The sequence below is a fragment of the Nelumbo lutea genome, chromosome 2, assembly GCF_056320005.1.
Source record: "Nelumbo lutea isolate HS-2025 chromosome 2, American lotus-T2T, whole genome shotgun sequence".
In the NCBI taxonomy this organism is placed as follows: domain Eukaryota; kingdom Viridiplantae; phylum Streptophyta; class Magnoliopsida; order Proteales; family Nelumbonaceae; genus Nelumbo; species Nelumbo lutea.
This window is the reverse complement of record NC_142685.1, coordinates 4,363,838-4,380,340: the sequence shown is the minus strand read 5'-3', so window position 1 is coordinate 4,380,340 and position 16,503 is coordinate 4,363,838. Positions and strand designations below refer to the sequence as shown.

General features: G+C 41.5%; 1 protein-coding gene across 1 annotated transcript; it reads left to right on the top strand.

Annotated features, from left to right (window-relative positions):
* Positions 1–6,193: 6,193 nt before the first annotated feature.
* Positions 6,194–14,700, top strand: LOC148868184 (beta-glucuronosyltransferase GlcAT14A-like). The gene is made up of 4 exons (XM_088972802.1): positions 6,194–6,863; positions 7,525–7,600; positions 7,701–7,816; positions 14,095–14,700. The coding sequence occupies exons 1-4, from the start codon at positions 6,290–6,292 to the stop codon at positions 14,613–14,615; spliced, it is 1,287 nt and encodes a 428-aa protein (XP_088828928.1). The 5' UTR covers positions 6,194–6,289; the 3' UTR covers positions 14,616–14,700.
* Positions 14,701–16,503: the final 1,803 nt, after the last annotated feature.

Here is a 16,503-nt window from a genome sequence, read left to right as displayed (position 1 = left end):
GTCACACTAGGCGGTCAATTATGGGGAGGGGGAAGCAATCTTTCGAGCAAGCTCGGTTTAGGTCGGTATAATCGACGCACATGTGCCACTTGCCGCTTGCCTTTTTTACCAACATCGGGTTGGCCACCCAGCTCGGGTAGTGGACTTCCCTTATGAAGTTTGCTGCGATGAGCTTCTCAACCTCCTCGTCGACCGCTCTCCGGCGTTCTGGGGCTAAGTTGCGTTTCTTCTGTCTAACGGGTCTGACTACAGGGTCAGTATTAAGTTTGTGAGTTATCAGTCCGGGGTTAATGCCAGGCATGTCGGCCGCGGACCAGGCAAAAATATCTAAATTTTGAAGTAAAAAACTCACCAGTTCGGCTCGTAGGGGATCTTCGATGGAAGCTCCAATGCTTAGTGTGCGAGCTGGGTCCGTAGCTGAAGTCGGGATTGCGACTGTTTCCTCCGTAGGCGAAGCTCGCTCCTCACCTTGCTCCGCCGGCCGCTCCAGTTCGAGGTCGTCGGCCGCCTTGGTTTTGCCCTTCAGGGTGGCAACGTAGCACTTGCGGGACTCGAGCTGGTCGCCCCGCGCTACCCCTATACCGAAGTCCGTAGGGAACTTCATGGCCAAATAGTAGGTGGAGACCGCCGCCTGTAGGATATGCGTGATCGGCCGCCCTATTATGGCATTGCATGGGGAGGGGGTCGCGACCACCAGGAAATCATGGTTGAGTCTGACCGCACAAGGCCATGTGCCGACTTCCACAGGGACAGTTACTTTTCCGAGGGGCCTGACTTCCTCTCCGCTGAAACCTACTAGGGGAGTGTTCGCGGGCTTCAGCTCGCTCCTCTTTAACTGCAGCTGGTCAAATGCCGATTTGAAGAGGATGTCTGCTGAGCTGCCCGAATCTACGAGAACGCGCCTGACCTCGAAGTTGCTGATCCTTAGCTTAATGACAAGCGTGTCATCATGGTGGTAGTGGACTCCTCGCGCGTCGTCCTCCGTGAAAAAGATTGGTTCTTCGGTCTTTGGTCTCTTTGAGGGGTTCCGTTCTTCGAGTGCCGCTTCGCGAACTGAAGTCCGGGCTGCTGCCGAGGTACACCCCGCTACCATCGAACCTCCCACTATTACATGGATGGTTCCCCGAACTGGCCTCTCTTCCGGAGGCTGCTTCTACAACAGTTCGGCAAGTTTGTTGCTAGACTCGGGGGCATCCTTTTCGTGCTCCCCTTGCCGACCTGCTTTATTGTTATTGTTGTGCTGTACAAAGTTTCTCAAGTATCCGCGACAGATGAGTCCCTCTATCTCGTCCCGGAGGTTATTACACTGTTCGGTGCTATGACCATGGTCTTTATGGAAACTACAATACAAATTCTTGTTTCTCTCGTTCGGATTTCCTTTTAGGCGAGGTGGCCACTTAACGTACGGAGCGTCTTTGATCGTCATTAAGATCTTTGTCCGCCTCGTGTTTAACGACGTGTAGTCCGTCCGAACTGCTAGGGGGGCCCGGAAGGACTGGTTCGGCTTCGGCTCCCGGGTCGGGTTTTTTCTATTCACCGGGTTGGAGAGCTCGCCTTCTCTCTTCCTTTTCTCGTTCCCGCCTTCGGTTCGTTGGTTGATTTCTTCCTCTGTCCTCATGAACTTATCCGCGAGTTTGAGGAATTCGGCCACGGTCGCGGGCTGGTTGGCCACCATGTGCCACTTGAACTCTTTGTGCGTCACTCCTCTTTTGGCCGCCGCGAGCTGCACTACGGGGTCCAACCGCGGTATTTGCAAGCATGCTTCGTTGAACTGCTTGATGTAGCCCCGAATAGATTCTCCTTCTCTTTGGACCACTCCGAAGATGCTTTCCTCTGTTCTGGGGCACCGTCGGCTGGTGATGAAGTGTGTGGTGAAGATTTGCACGAACTGGGCCCAGCACTTTATCGACCCGGGGGCCAGGTTCCTGTACCAAGTGCGGGCTACCCCCCTGAGGGTGGTGGTAAAGGCCACGCACATGCACAATTCGCTAGCCCTGGCGATGTGCATTTGCGACTGAAAGGCGTCAACGTGGTCGTTGGGGTCGAAGGACCCGTTGTACTTGTCCAGAGGTGGGAGCTTGAAGTCTCTGGGTAAGGGGTAGCCCCTACCTCGTCCGAGCTCATGGCTTTGCCTCTGAATTCTGACAAGTCGCGGGTGGCGGTATTATATATCAAAGAATACCGAAGAATGAATTTTGTATTTAACTGTCAAGGAAAAAAGTAGTGGATTGTAAGGAACTAAATAGATGATTTTATAACAATTTAACATAACTTTCAAGGAAAAAATCAATATTAATACCCTGTATTTTAGGGGTAGTGTCAAGTTAATAAATAAATTTTAAATCGTGCCACCCCAATACCTAATTTTTCAAAATCTGTCAATTATTTATGACGATAGCAGGAACATGTAGTATGTCACCTAGAACCAATAAACGAGTAGGAGGATGAATAAAGGGATTTCTAGTATAGTATGAAGGATATTCAAACTGATCTGGCCAGGTCCCTTGTACTCAAAGTGCAGCTTCATATTTTGAAGATTAGCGTTAAGATGGTTGGTAGCCCCAGAGTCCGGTCGGGTACCAATAGGAATTATCATTTTATGTGATGATACATGATTTGGAAGCTCATAGTTGGAAGGTTGTTTGAGTATGTTCACATGGCGAGCTAGAAAAAATTGTAAAACAAAGATCAGAGAGACCAGGGTGGATGACCCGGTGAGGTTGCTCCAATGCTTAAGTCAGTATTCTTATTGTTGTTGCAAGATAAAGTTTGAGTGATAGAGAGCTTGAATGTAAGTAATCGTGCGTACGTAGGCCCAGAGGGGTTATTGCCCTTATATAGCAGAGTTAACGTGAGTCTCACAAAACGGTCCCAGGATCTTCGGCCTAAGTAGATGAGATCCGTTTTTGCTTTAGTCGGGGAGTAACATATCAGTTAATGAAGTCTATTGTCTCTGCCCGATCCGGGTGGGGAGAGGATAAGGCCTGTCATTATGCAATGTGATCCCGTGAGGTTCGGAGTCCATCAGGAAGCTTTTGGAGTCGATTACGTGTCACTTCGGTTCTTGGGCCCCAAACTATATTAGGTGTCGAGGTGCCTTTACACCGAGGTGACTCTATGCCGAGGTGACTTTATGCCGATATAGTTTTCTGTCGAGGTGACCAAACACCCGAACTCTGAAAATTGCTGACTAGGCTCCTTTTGCCTGGTTGTCACTCTTCAGGCAAATCGCGTCTACGTGACCTTTACTTACTAGGTCGTGCCAAATCACCCATCATCAATTGCCCCCCACTCCTCGTGTCAGAGGTCCTGACCTGGCGCAAGGAGTTCATAACGAAACCATGTGGATTTGGCACGAAGTCTAGGTGATATGGAGGGCAGACTGTTGGTCGGACTTGTTCAACCGTTCGACTCAACTAGGAAGTGACCCAGATCGCATATTAGGTACGCACAAACATCAAGCCGATTATAGTCTCCGCGGATGCCAAAACATGCGCTAAATTGATTTCAACCTCAGGAATCTTGTAGCCGATTTTCCTATGAGTTGTTGGATCGTGCAAATATTGGTCGTTGATTCCCAGATATACTAGTTATAAGTAGGGGCCGAAGGGCCCGTTTTTTTTTGCTACAAAACCATGAATCTAGAGTCCTTGAGGTTGCATTTAAGTATCCCAGCTCAGTGTCAGCTATTCCTAGGTCCAAGGTTGTCCTGTTTCTTCGGTATTCTTTTGGTGAGTTTATCTCCCCTTGCTTTCAATTCTATTAGAATGTCTAGTCTTAGCTTAGATAGCCTTTTAGATGGGAGCGGTAAGTCCGCTGGGACTGAGGTGGGGACCTCGGCACAGACCACGGAGCCTCATCCTGTCGAGGTGGGCACTTCGACATAGGATGTGAATTCCAATCCTTCTGAGGCGGATTCACCTCGGCGAGAGCGATAAGCCTCTGACAAGTCGGCCTCCACCTCACAGCGAGGTTGCCTGCCGGATAGCTTTGGTCCATCTACGGTGACAACGGACTGGATCCTACCTTTAGTAGCTCGATACAGACTTCCCAATGACTTTGTATATAGTATTCCCTTAGGCAACTTTCCTTGGGATCACGGTCATGACGAGATCGTGGTCTTCAAGGAGTAACTCGTTGTCAGGCTGGGCCTTCCACTCCATCCTTTAATAATCGAAGTCATTAAGTTTTTTGACATTGCCATAGACTAGCTACATCCGAACTCCATTCGTAACATCGTAGGTACCATTGCCATTTTCCATGATTACAACTGACCTCTAGACCTCAACATATTTTCTTCGATCATTTCCATAAAAAAGAACTTGTCTTATGTTCTACCCGAGCATAGGCGAAGTTACTATATGTCTCCTTGCCATGGGTACAAGCTGTTGCACGAGCTCCCGAACAAAGTCCCGGCTTGGAAGAGATGCTACTTCGTAGTTTGTAATAACATTACCGGCGTCAAACTGTACCCGAAGACAATGAAGGAGGTCTGATCTTGGGCAAAGCTTGGCTTGAAGTTCTTAAACTTCATGACCTTGGATAAAGCTCGTGCAAGCCGGTCTAAGCCCTCCTAGTAGGTTGCTAACTGTTGTACCTTTTTCCTGTTTGTTTTACTTCAGCGTTGTATATAACTTAGTTCATCACTTGTTGCAGCTGTCATGGATGATATCCTCGTCGATGAGCTCTTTGGGAGCATGCAAAAGGGGAAGAAGAAGAAAATGGCCTCCAAGAAGGTTCGCCTCCATACCGAGACCACCACCTCTGACGTCACCGCCATTGCCCCTGAGTCTATACTTACCAAGTTGCGACTTGTGAGTTTTATTGGAACTTCCAAAGTTGTTCTTCAGATCTAAATGAGAGAGATATTTCAAACTTGCGAATAGATTCAGATCTAGAGTAGATTCTGATATGTACCTGTAATCTGTTTGAAATTTAAAAAATCAAAAATCAAAAATCAAAAGCATGGAGACTGAGATAGAGATAGATAGATAGATAGACAGAGAGAGAGAGAACCGTTGCAAGTTGCGGGCCTACGACATCGATAGACAAAGAACTTGGGTTTTGAGTATTGAAGTCCAACGTTCGGCCGACAATAGGGGTCGGCAACGATAGACGAAGGAAGAACTAGGGTTTACCTCTAGTTTTTCTTCTTTGAGTCTTTCTCTATCCTCTATTTAGTCACTCGAGTGGAAGTCTAGAAGAAAAGAGAGACTCTCGTCTCTTGAGAGTATTTTAGTTGTTGTCTTTTAATTAATTATTATTTGAAATTGTTATAATGTTATTTGTTAATAAAATAAATGGATAATATGTAATATTATATAAATAATATATAATATTATATATATTAATCGAGGGCAAGGCAGGGCGAGGATTGCATTCCCCATCTCCATCCTTGGATCCAATGGGAATTCAACGATAACTCCATCCCTTACCTTGACCCCGCCAATGTACCCCCATACCCGACTCGAGTAAGGGAGCTCCGGTACCCGTTGACCATTGGGAAAATTACCATCCTTGTCTCTCCATCAATAATAAATATAAATATGAAAGACGTTTTTAATGTACGACCATGAATAATAAATACAAACATGGGAGGTTAGATCTGCTCCTCACATGATGCCTCACACCAACCTCACAGGCACATCTCATCGTGGATTGGAGACATCTCCTTTACTTATCCGAATCCGAATGTAAGATGAGATATGCATGTGAGGCGCCAATCAAATCCCAATTTCAAATATAGAAGATGTAATTGATGTACGGCCAGAGAATTGAGGTCAGTGTGAGGCGCGCTTTGTAGAGAGCAGATCCGGATTCTTGATTATTACTTAAGTTATTATCATGACTTTTTTGATATAATAAACGGAACGGGATCTACTCCTCACACATGGGCGCTTCACAGATACATCCACGGTGAATAAATACGGAAAATGTTGTCGATGCATGGTAGGATGTACGTGTGAGATCGGCGGTGTAGGAGCAGATCCGGTCTCATAATAAACCACTTCTTGGTCCGAATGATCTATGATCTTTCCCAGACATGATACACCACGCTATTATCGTACACGTTCCCTTATCCGTATTACGTGATTGGCATATCACGCTATTATCCGTATTACGTGTCATATCGTGATTGGCATTGTAGCCCGAGAATCGTATACGGAGATTGGAAATTGACAAAGCCCGCCTTTAAGTCGCCATTATCAGCCGGGGCAACCGGGGAAGCTGGGGACAAGAATAATACTCCGCTGCCTCCTGTCTCCCAACTCCCAAGTCTCCATTCTCCATGCTCATTGACAGTCTCTCCCCTGCCGTAACGCCAAATACCCTGCACAAAGGAAAAAAACTTGGAGAGGCCCAAAATAACTCGACCATGGCGAAACGCTCTCTAAAGCCCTTCTTTTCCATTATTCCCGTCTCAATCTTCTCTCTTCTATTTTTCGCTTTCAGAACCTCACCTCACCGTCCTCGCATTTTCCCTCCCAATGCAGATCTGGAAAACCCTTTCCCACCTCCGCCGAGGGTTGCCTACTTTATATCGGGATCTGATGGTGACGGTCCCCGTATGGTGAGACTTCTTCACGCCGTGTACCACCCGAGGAATCAGTACCTCTTGCACCTTGACTGCCGCACGCCGCAGCGACAGAGGGAGGAACTCGCCGACTCGGTCAACTCGGTTGACGCGTTTCTATCTGCTGAAAACGTGAATGTCGTTGGTAAGGCAGACTGTGTGAATTCTGGCGGGTCCACGCCCATTGCTTCTCTGCTTCACGGAGCAGCGGTTCTGCTGAGGCATGCCAAGGATTGGGATTGGTTTGTTAATCTTGCTGCGTCAGATTACCCATTGATATCTCAGGACGGTATGTTTCAAAATTCTTTCTTATCTTACTCGTTTTAAAAACATTTATAATTTCTGCTGTTATTTCCTTTCGTAGGGTAGTTTTAATATTCTGAGGCCATCTTCCGGGTCAATTGAATAGTTAATTTGTACACTTTGATATACTGAATACATTCATATTAAATGCTTCCAGAACTGGTTAGCCATTCATTTTATGATATACACTTACAGGATCATCCCATTTAGGGTCGGCCACTTTTCATAGTAACGCTTTGGGCAAACGATCCCAACCATTGGAGTGTGATTCGAGGATTTAGGAAATAAGGTTCAGTTGGGAAGAGTGCAAATGCAAATATGTACAGTACAAATACAAGATTAGAAATACAGTGTACAAGACTTTGCATTGCACATACTTATTTGTATTTGCACTCTTTGCAAAGTGAGCCCAAAGATTTGGTCATATTCTTATGTATTTGTCGAAGAAAATGCTGTTTATGGGATAGTAGGGCCGTTTGATATGTGTAATTCTCCTGGGCTATGGCCAGTTTGGCACTGGATGGACAGTGAGAAGGTAAGTGGAGTTTTATAATAACATGAATTGCTAAAAACTTTTCCTCTTTCAATGTGCTTAAGTTACTACATTTAGTTTAGTATATTTTTTCATTCTTAGCCTATTTTTACAGATTTTCTCCATGTCCTGTCTTTTGTGCCAAAGGACTTTAACTTCATTCAGCATACTAGTAACATTGGTTGGAAAGAGTAAGAGTTAAAACCTTTCATATTCTTGAACTTTTTTTGTTAACAATGATTTTGTCTCGTTACTGATAAAACTTTAAAACATTGAATTGATTCTTCACAGGTATCAGAGGGCAATTCAAATCGTTGTTGATCCAGGCCTTTATCTTGCATCAAAAGGCACAATATTTGTTAGTAGCAGAAAACGGGCACGGCCAAGGGCATATAGATTCTTCACAGGTATGTTTTGCACATTTTACTATACAACTTTTAGACTCAGATTGAAATGGGTGGTCCTAACATATAACAATTGAAATGTAAAATTTTTGAAATAAGCAAATGGTAACCATGCTTTTAGACTCAGATTGGACAGAACTGTTTTGGAGCCTGGTATAATCTTTTTTTGATTGAGGGATCTTCTCCCTCTTTTTATTCTAATACAAATACACACCTTTCAAAACAAAAAAAAAAAAGAGACCATAACTGCCCTAACACATTACAACGTGTGAATTGGTAAGTTTGGCCAAGTCAACATTCTAAGAGTTTGACTACATTGGCACATTGCCTACAACCACAATATGGGGGTGCCTAGATCCCCATTCTAGCAGTCCAACCATCTAGTCCAATATGAGTTTGATAACATTGCCTAGAATCACAATAGGACATGAGAATCACTCACCAGTATTAGCATAAGCTAAGAACTCAATAAACTTGATTCACTCTATGCTTTTGTGCTTTATACACATGCTATATGGGTGGTAAATCTTGTTGAGTTAGGAAAAACAAGAATTATAGAATTGAGCTATCATGAGAAAATTCAATATCTACTTAAGCCTTGTCCCAACTCCCAACTATATGGGGTCGGCTACATGAATCCTGTTTCACTGTTGACCATTCTGTTCTGTGACTTCTGTCCAGTGCCATATCCATCGTTAAATTATGGTGCTTAAATCATTTCTTATCACTTCTACTGAAGTTCTTTTTGGTATGCCCCTAGCTCTTCTAGCCCCTTTGACTTCTAGAAGATAAGTTTTTTCTAACAGGTTCTGTAGATGGTCTACCATACACATGACCAAACCATCTCAATTTACACTCTCTCATTTTATCACCTATAGGAGCTACTCCTAGGTTCTTTTGTATTGAACCATTGATTAAGAAATTTTAAATACAAAATATGTTTAGACAAAATCAAAATCTTAGGTTGGGTTGTAAACAACATATAAAATGTTGTCCCAAAATTACTACTCTCTGAAAGGCAAAAATACATTAAATTAAAAAAACAAAAAACTTGAATCTTCATTTTAGTCCTTTGCTGAAATCTTCTCCAGCTACAAAAGTTCTGCACATTGAGTTACTTTTGGGTAAGGTTGTTCAGTTGTCCAATTTTGTGTATATATTTTCTGTCAAAGAAGTGGCTCATTGAACTATTTCTGCACTTCAGTTGACATTTTAAGTTTTAGGGGCCATTTGATAACAGCTGAAATGGGACTGAGCTTAATAACTTATGTCTTGTGTTTTAGAAATGTAAAAAAGAAAAATAAGTTAAACATTAGGTGGTGATAGCACATTACCATGAGGATCAACAAAGAATAAACAACCCATCTGATTCACATAACCTCCATAATAAGTTATTAAGGAGGTTGTAAGCTCCTTAATGGCTGAAGCTAAAGTTGGGTTGATTACTATGTAATAAGTAAATTAGCTATTTTATCTACTAAATGACAATGTAATAAGTAAATTAGTTCAGCTACTTCAACCATTATCAAAAAGCCCCTTAATCTTTTTCCCCCCTTCTCCCCACCCTTGTCATGTAAAATGAAGTATCAAATAATATCTAAAGTCCGGGTAATCAAAATAGTTCCCTAAGATCAGTCAACATTTCAATGATCCAAGTACCTTAGCAAGATTCCATCTAATCTGGCCCATCCAGATAATGCACCCAATCATGCCAAATAGACCATCAAAATGTTCTCTTAAGATGGATGAATTAATCTCAACCATCCAAGTAATGTACAGAGGTTTCAATTAATTTTAGCTATACAAGTAGTGCATGAAAATAAGCTAAAATTTTCATGTCTTATTTACTTTATTTGCACTGCAATCAAATAAAATAAGCTAAAATTTGAAACAAAAATAGGTCAGAATTTACACTCAAATCATTTGCACTATCATAGTTTTGCATCAGTGCAAATTTATTTGCATTACAAACAAACACAGCCTGAGGTTCAAAATATTGTAAAATGTCGGTGCATACCAATTGACATGTATTGGCTTTCGGGATCATCAATATGCTAAATACAAGGAGTTAAGACATCTGGCCACTTTTTAATGTCAATACCCTTCCTGGAGATGTCCTCTCTCAATACTTGAAACCTTAACTGTAACATCACAGGATTAACAAAAGAAAGATGGTCCTAAGCTGGCCCAATACATGAAGCCCAACACTCAAATAAAACAGAAATAAAAGGACCCAAACTATCAAATAAATAAAATCCCCAAAAAAATGGTCTATCAAATTTTCATCTAGTCTATTCATTTAAATGAGGTACCAAGATGCCAACTAATCTGGCCCATCCAAATAATGTATCAAATCAACCCAAAGATCTAGGCCATCAAAGTGATTTCTTAATATCAATGAATTGATCTTGACAATCCAAGTAACATTACCAAGATATCAGCAAATCCAGTCCCCAAAAATAATGTATGAAACCAACCAAAAAATTCAATTGTTAAAGTGGCCTCCTAGAGTAGTGGATTAATATCATCTATCCAAGTAATGTATCAATATTTTAGCCATATCCTAACATATTTCAAAGTTAAGTTGATACATCATTTGGATGTTTTTTAACGATAGATCTATGGGTTTTTTTGATATACCATTTACTTAAACCCATTTTTTTCTTAGAAAAGTTCATGCATCAATTGAACTAGCGGAAGGGGCCTTGCGTTGCGGGGGCTCGCTCATAAACTATCAGGCTCGAGCTTGACTCGAATTAGAGACTTGAGCTTAAGCTCAAGCTTGGCTACCTTTGATTGCAGGTCTCTCAAGCAGTCGAGGTGTCAAGTCGAGGTTCCAAGCCGAGGTCTCCCTCAATTGCTGAGGTGCCAAACCGAGGTCTCCCTCAGCTATTGAAGTGTTAAGCTGAGGTTTCCCTAGTAGGCGAGGTGTTGAGCTAAGGTCTCCATTAGTTGACAAGGTGCTAAGCTGAGGTCTCCCTCAGTTGTCGAGTTGCTGAGCCGAGATCTCCCTCAGTGACGGAGGTGCTAAGCTGAGGTCTCCCTCAGTGATCGAGGTGTCGTCTAGCTCGAGCTCCATTTGAATTAGAGACTTGAGCTTAAGCTCAGAAATCCGAGCTCGGCTCGGTTCGAACTCAAATACCATTGATTGCAGGTCTCCTAGTAGCCAAGATGCCGAGCTGAGGTCTCCCTCAGTAGGAGAGAGTGGCATTCTTGTAATTTATAAGGGGAGAGAGAGAGAGATGGTGTTGTAGTTTATAAGAAAGAGAGAGAGAGTTAGTAGGAGAGAGAGTGGCATTTCTTGTAATTTGAAAGAAAAAAAAAGCAAGAGAGAGTTGGTAGGAGAGAGCGACATTCTTCTAATTTCTAAGAAAAAAAGAAAAAAAATATTGTTAGATTCCATTTCCCTCATCCTTAGGCCTTCTTACGTACACATTTCAGCTTAATATATTTATTAGCAGAAGGGACCCTGCGTTATAGGGGCTCACTCATAAACTATCAAGCTCGAGCTCAGTTTGAATTAGAAACTTGAGCTCGAGCTCGAGCTTGGCTTGAGTCAAAAATTAGGAAGTTCGAGCTCGGCTATCTTTGATCGTAGGTTTCTCAAGCAACTGAGGTGTCGAGCCGAGGTCTCTCTCAATTGCCAAGGTGCCAAACCGAGGTCTCCCTCAACCACTGAAGTGTCGAGCTGAGGTTTCCCTAGCAGGCAAGGTGTCGAGTTGAGGTCTCCCTCAATTGTCGAGGTGTTGAGCCGAGATCTCCCTTAGTGATCGAGGTGCTAAGCCGAGGTGACACCCTATGTAGACACTCGATTAGGTTTTTGAGACCTTTGATTGCAGGTCTGCCTAGCAGCCGAGGTGCCGAGCTAAGGTCTTCATCAGCTGCTAAAGTGTCGAGTTGAGGTTTCCCTAGCAGGCGAAGTGTCGAGCTGAGGTCTCCCTTAGTTGATGAGATGCTGAACTGAGGTCTCCCTCAATTGTCGAGGTGCTGAGCCGAGGTCTTCCTTAGTGGTCGAGGTATCGTCTATCTCGAGCTTGATTCAAATTAGAGACTTGAGCTCAAGCTCAAAAGTTTGAGCTTGACTACCTTTGATTGCAAGACCCCTATCAGCTAAGATGCTGAGCTGAGGTCTCCCTTAGTTGGAGAGAGAGTGGCATTCTTGTAATTTATAAGGAGAGAGAGAGATGGCAAGAGAGAGAATGACATTCTTGTATTTTATAAGGAGAGTGGCATTCTTGTAATTTGGAAGGAAAAAAAGCAAGAGAGAGTGGCATTCTTGTAATTTGAAAGAAAAAAAGCAAAAGAGAGAGAGTGGCATTCTTGTAATTTAAAAGGAAAAGAAGCAAAATTTACTGTTAGATTCCATTTCTTGCTTTCTCATGCCTTCTTTAGTACACATTCTAACTTAATGTATTTATATTGATGGTTGAGATCAGTTTAAATATTGGTATATAACTACATACTTGGATGGGCATTATTAATTCGTTCTTTCCAAGAAACCACTTTGATGGCATCGATTATTGGGTTGATTCATTTGGATGTGCTCAGATTTATTGAAACCTTGGTACACCACCTGGATGACTGAGGTTAATTCACAAATCTTAAGAGATGACTTTGATGGCATAGATCTTTGGGTTGATTTTGGTACATCAGTTACTTGACCTGAAATGCGTATGGCTGTATGCTGTGATGAGTTGAAAAACTAGTAAGGTTCGGTTAGAAATGAAGTCATTTGAAGAAACCTAGGGGTAGCACTAAGAGGTGATAAAATGAGAGGAGGTATGCTAAGATGGTTTGGTCACATGTATGGATGATAATTGGCATCGCATGTAAGAAGTGATTTGTTGCAAGTTGAAGGGGCTAGAAGGGCCAGTTGTAGAGCAAAAGGGATATGGGGTTGAAATAGTAAAAAATGATTTAAGTACTCATAATTTAACAATGGATATGACATTAAATAGAATGGAATGATCAAATAAGATTCATGTAGCTGACCCTATATAGTTGGGGTAAGACTTGGATGATGATGCAGAAAAGGACGAAGATCATTTGACTGATATTATGACACCACATTGATGGACCATGTATTTAGTTTAATCTACCATTCCATTCCTATGGCCTAGATTAGTTGAAACCTTTGAATGGTACTTGGATTTTCAAGATTAGTGGACTGGTTTTGACGGTCTACTTTGATGGTTAAGATATTTACTGGAGAAGATCATAATTGGAGACATATTTTTAATAGTATATGGAAAAGCGTAAAATCACCCTACAAATGAAGAAAAAGGGATTTCAGGGTATTTAAAATATTTGACAAAGCACATGGGCATATTCTGTCAAATACTTGGACAGAATGCTAACAGAGTGTGTATGTGAAAATTGTTTTTTTTTTTTTTTTTGGTGTGTGTGTTGGGGGATGTGGAATTTACTCTTTTTTTGTTCAGTCAAGGAACAAAGTATTGATGTATATAATAGCGCATTGTACATTGGTTTTCAGGGTGGGCAATGTACAAAATATTGCGAATTTGGGGGAATGAAGATGTTCAAAGCTTGATGTTTATTAGGGAAAATGAAATTTCAGAGCTTGTTCTAAGATATTATCATTTTTAGAGTATTGATGTTCAGAATTGAGTAACATACCGTTTTTTTTCATATTGTCCATATTTGATACTTTGATCCTTTCTCACAATTTATTCAAGGTATCGTGCATGGCTTTATAGGAAAAGATGCTTTGTTTGGTCAAATCTGGCTTCTTGTTAGACTAGAGAGATGAGAATTGTGGTCAACCAGTTACGTGTAGCGGTGCAGGAACAATCTGTGGTCAATCCAGGTTCCAGACTATTGATCTGATTGGGCAACCGAGGGGGGGGGGGGATGGGATTGGCCATTTGAGGCTTGTGAGCAATTCAATAATCTACATTGTCTCCGTACCTTGCTGCATGTAGGAACTTTCCATGTGTGACAGCAATTCAATATTTTGATTCTCTAAATGGAAGGGGTATCCCTCCCCAAGCCCAGAAGCCCGGTGAGAGGGTGTGTTTCAATCTCAAGTTTTCGCTTCAACCAGCCAAGACCCCAGCAAGGTAACTGGTATCTTTCAGGTGGTCGTAGGGCAGGTGGAACTCTTTGGTCGTGCCAGCTTCAGCATGTTATGGTCCAATATGTCACGAAACTTGTGCTTTGAATGCCTTACAAATTCCTTATTTTCTCTTGGTTGATTTATATTCTGTTTTGGGTACTCAAAGCCCTTCTGACCTGACCGTGATTTCCTTGATAATTTCCAGGCTCTCCGTATGTGGTCCTGAGTCGCAAGCTCGTTGAGTACTCCATTTTGGGATGGGACAACCTCCCTAGGACGCTACTTTTGTACTTCTCAAACATGAAATCCTCACATCATGGCTACTTCCAGACTCTCGTCTGCAATTCCGAAGGGTTCCGTAGTACTGTTGTCAACTCCGACTTGCGGTTCATCGCATGGGATAACCCTCCTGGGGAGGAGCCTCGGGATCTCAGGCTGTCTGATTTAAACAAAATGTTGCGGAGTGGAGCCGCTTTTGCAGGAAGCTTCCGCCCAAATGATCCAGTTTTGGACACCATTGACAGAGTGATCTTGCACCGGGGCAGGGATAGGATTGCACCAGGTGGGTGGTGTACCGGTAGGCATGGGAGGGGCAGAGACCCTTGTCAGCTCTGGGGTGACGTTAACATACTCAGACCTGGTCCAGCCGCAAATAGGTTTGGAAAGCTCCTAATGAAATTAATGGCAAACACGACCTTCTGGTCAAATCTGTGTAAACAACGATGATATCTGGCTGTTGTCATCAGAAAACATTAATTTATGTCTCTTGTTTCAACGTTAATGTCACGAAAGTGTACATTATTTGATCTCACTGCCAGCACCTACGGATTGGATTCTGCCTGCAAACTATACAAAGCGCATTGGTGCAAGTCTAGATATCCCATGGAGATGGCCTCTTCATTTCCTATTAAACTTTTATTTTTTAAAAGTAATTTTTTTATTTTAAGAGAAAATGGTTATTTGTTTTCTCTTATCTTTTTTATCTCTTAAAATGCAATTATACATTTTTTTTTGTTTTTCAATGATATCTTACAAAAACAAATAAAAACTCTCATATATAATTAAAATGGGTATTTGATAATTTTCAGGATTCAGAATAACATTCTCTGCATTCTTCGAAAGAAAGAAAATTTCACTAATACTAATATACTTATTAATGTAATTATTGCACCTTTAGATGTTACACCTCAGAGTAAAGAAATAATTCCTCAATGTTCCTTGTATTGATGCAACCTCTACTCAGTTTAGATTTTGGAAAGAGTATAACTATAAATATTTTCATTGTATTTTATATATAAAATACAAGGTTTTATACTGTATTGTACTCCTAAGCTAAGTCTAAGAAATATGCAAAATATAAATAAATAAAATAAGTATTTTTGTCGGTTAAACAAAATAAGCACTTATTTTTCATCATGTAAGCCTTGCCCTGTTTGGGATTGGGTATGCCATTTCCTCCTGTTCAGTATATCTCATTATTTATTTCACAAAGTGAGTGCTCTCAGACTGTCAGACGTAATCCGTGTTTTCACATTTAACAGCCCTAAGCTTCACTATGTCGATTCACTTTTTCGTGAATGAAAAAACATTTTGTTCAAGGACATTTTCCTTTACAAACTCAAACACCTTTATTATCTGTAAGCTCTCCCAATTGTTACACACAGCCATATGTTGGTTGCATAGTTCAAATTATCGAGAGCAATACATAAATTTTATGTATCATTGAACTTTGGTTGGAATGAAAGAGTTCAGTTTCTCACGCACATACAGAGAAATCAATACAAATTTATGTTTTGACACATCATATAGCATTTCAATTCAATTAGAAAAATGTGCAAATACGGGATGGACTACACCCGTTGAGTAATCCTATGAAAAAAACTCCATATTTTCAAAACATTTCCAAGTAAAAAAATCTCTCTCAATATAAATTTGTATTAATCACCCCAAAACGTGGTAACAATAATATAATTCTACCATGCCAAACACCACCCAAATGATTCAACCTGGCTCTGGATCTTACTCGTGATTGCCAAAGTTCGGGTCCGAGTGCAAATACTGATGATTTGAATTTGGATGTAGCTAATTAGTTAACACATGAGGATTCAGGATCCATAGAGATTTATTCAACGTGAGCGGGCCTGCCAGGTCATCACTCTGATGTTCAAACATTCAATACGTCCAATTTTCGTGGATAACATTGTGAGTAATGCAAAATGCAGAATTACAAAACGGCATTACAATTTACAAACAAATCCAGAATTCAGGACAGCTATTTCTTTTATTGTAACTAACGAAAGGGTGGTATACAAAAAATAAAAAATAAAAGGCCCTCATAGTTTGGGGGATCTATCAATAGGATGATTTTACCATTTTTACATTAATATTACTAGAAAATAGGGTAAGTTACAGATAAAAACTTTGTACTTAAGTATAGTGACACTTAACCCCCCAACTTCATTTTGTAATAAAAGATCCCTTAAATTTATGGATTCCAGCACTCCACCCCCACCATTAGCATTCTGTCAAAATAACTTCATAAAATATTGTGGTAAACATTTCTAAAACCCCAAAATTCTCAGTGTTATTTTATGAGGCCATTTTGTCATATTGA

Excerpts from the sequence above, each read along its gene's own strand:
- LOC148868184 (XM_088972802.1), top strand. The coding sequence starts at position 6,290 with ATGCTCATTGACAGTCTCTCCCCTGCCGTAACGCCAAATACCCTGCAC. Across the intron at positions 6,864-7,524 it reads CCCATTGATATCTCAGGACG|ATTTTCTCCATGTCCTGTCT; the intron begins GTATGTTTCAAA and ends CTATTTTTACAG. Across the intron at positions 7,817-14,094 it reads GGCATATAGATTCTTCACAG|GCTCTCCGTATGTGGTCCTG; the intron begins GTATGTTTTGCA and ends GATAATTTCCAG.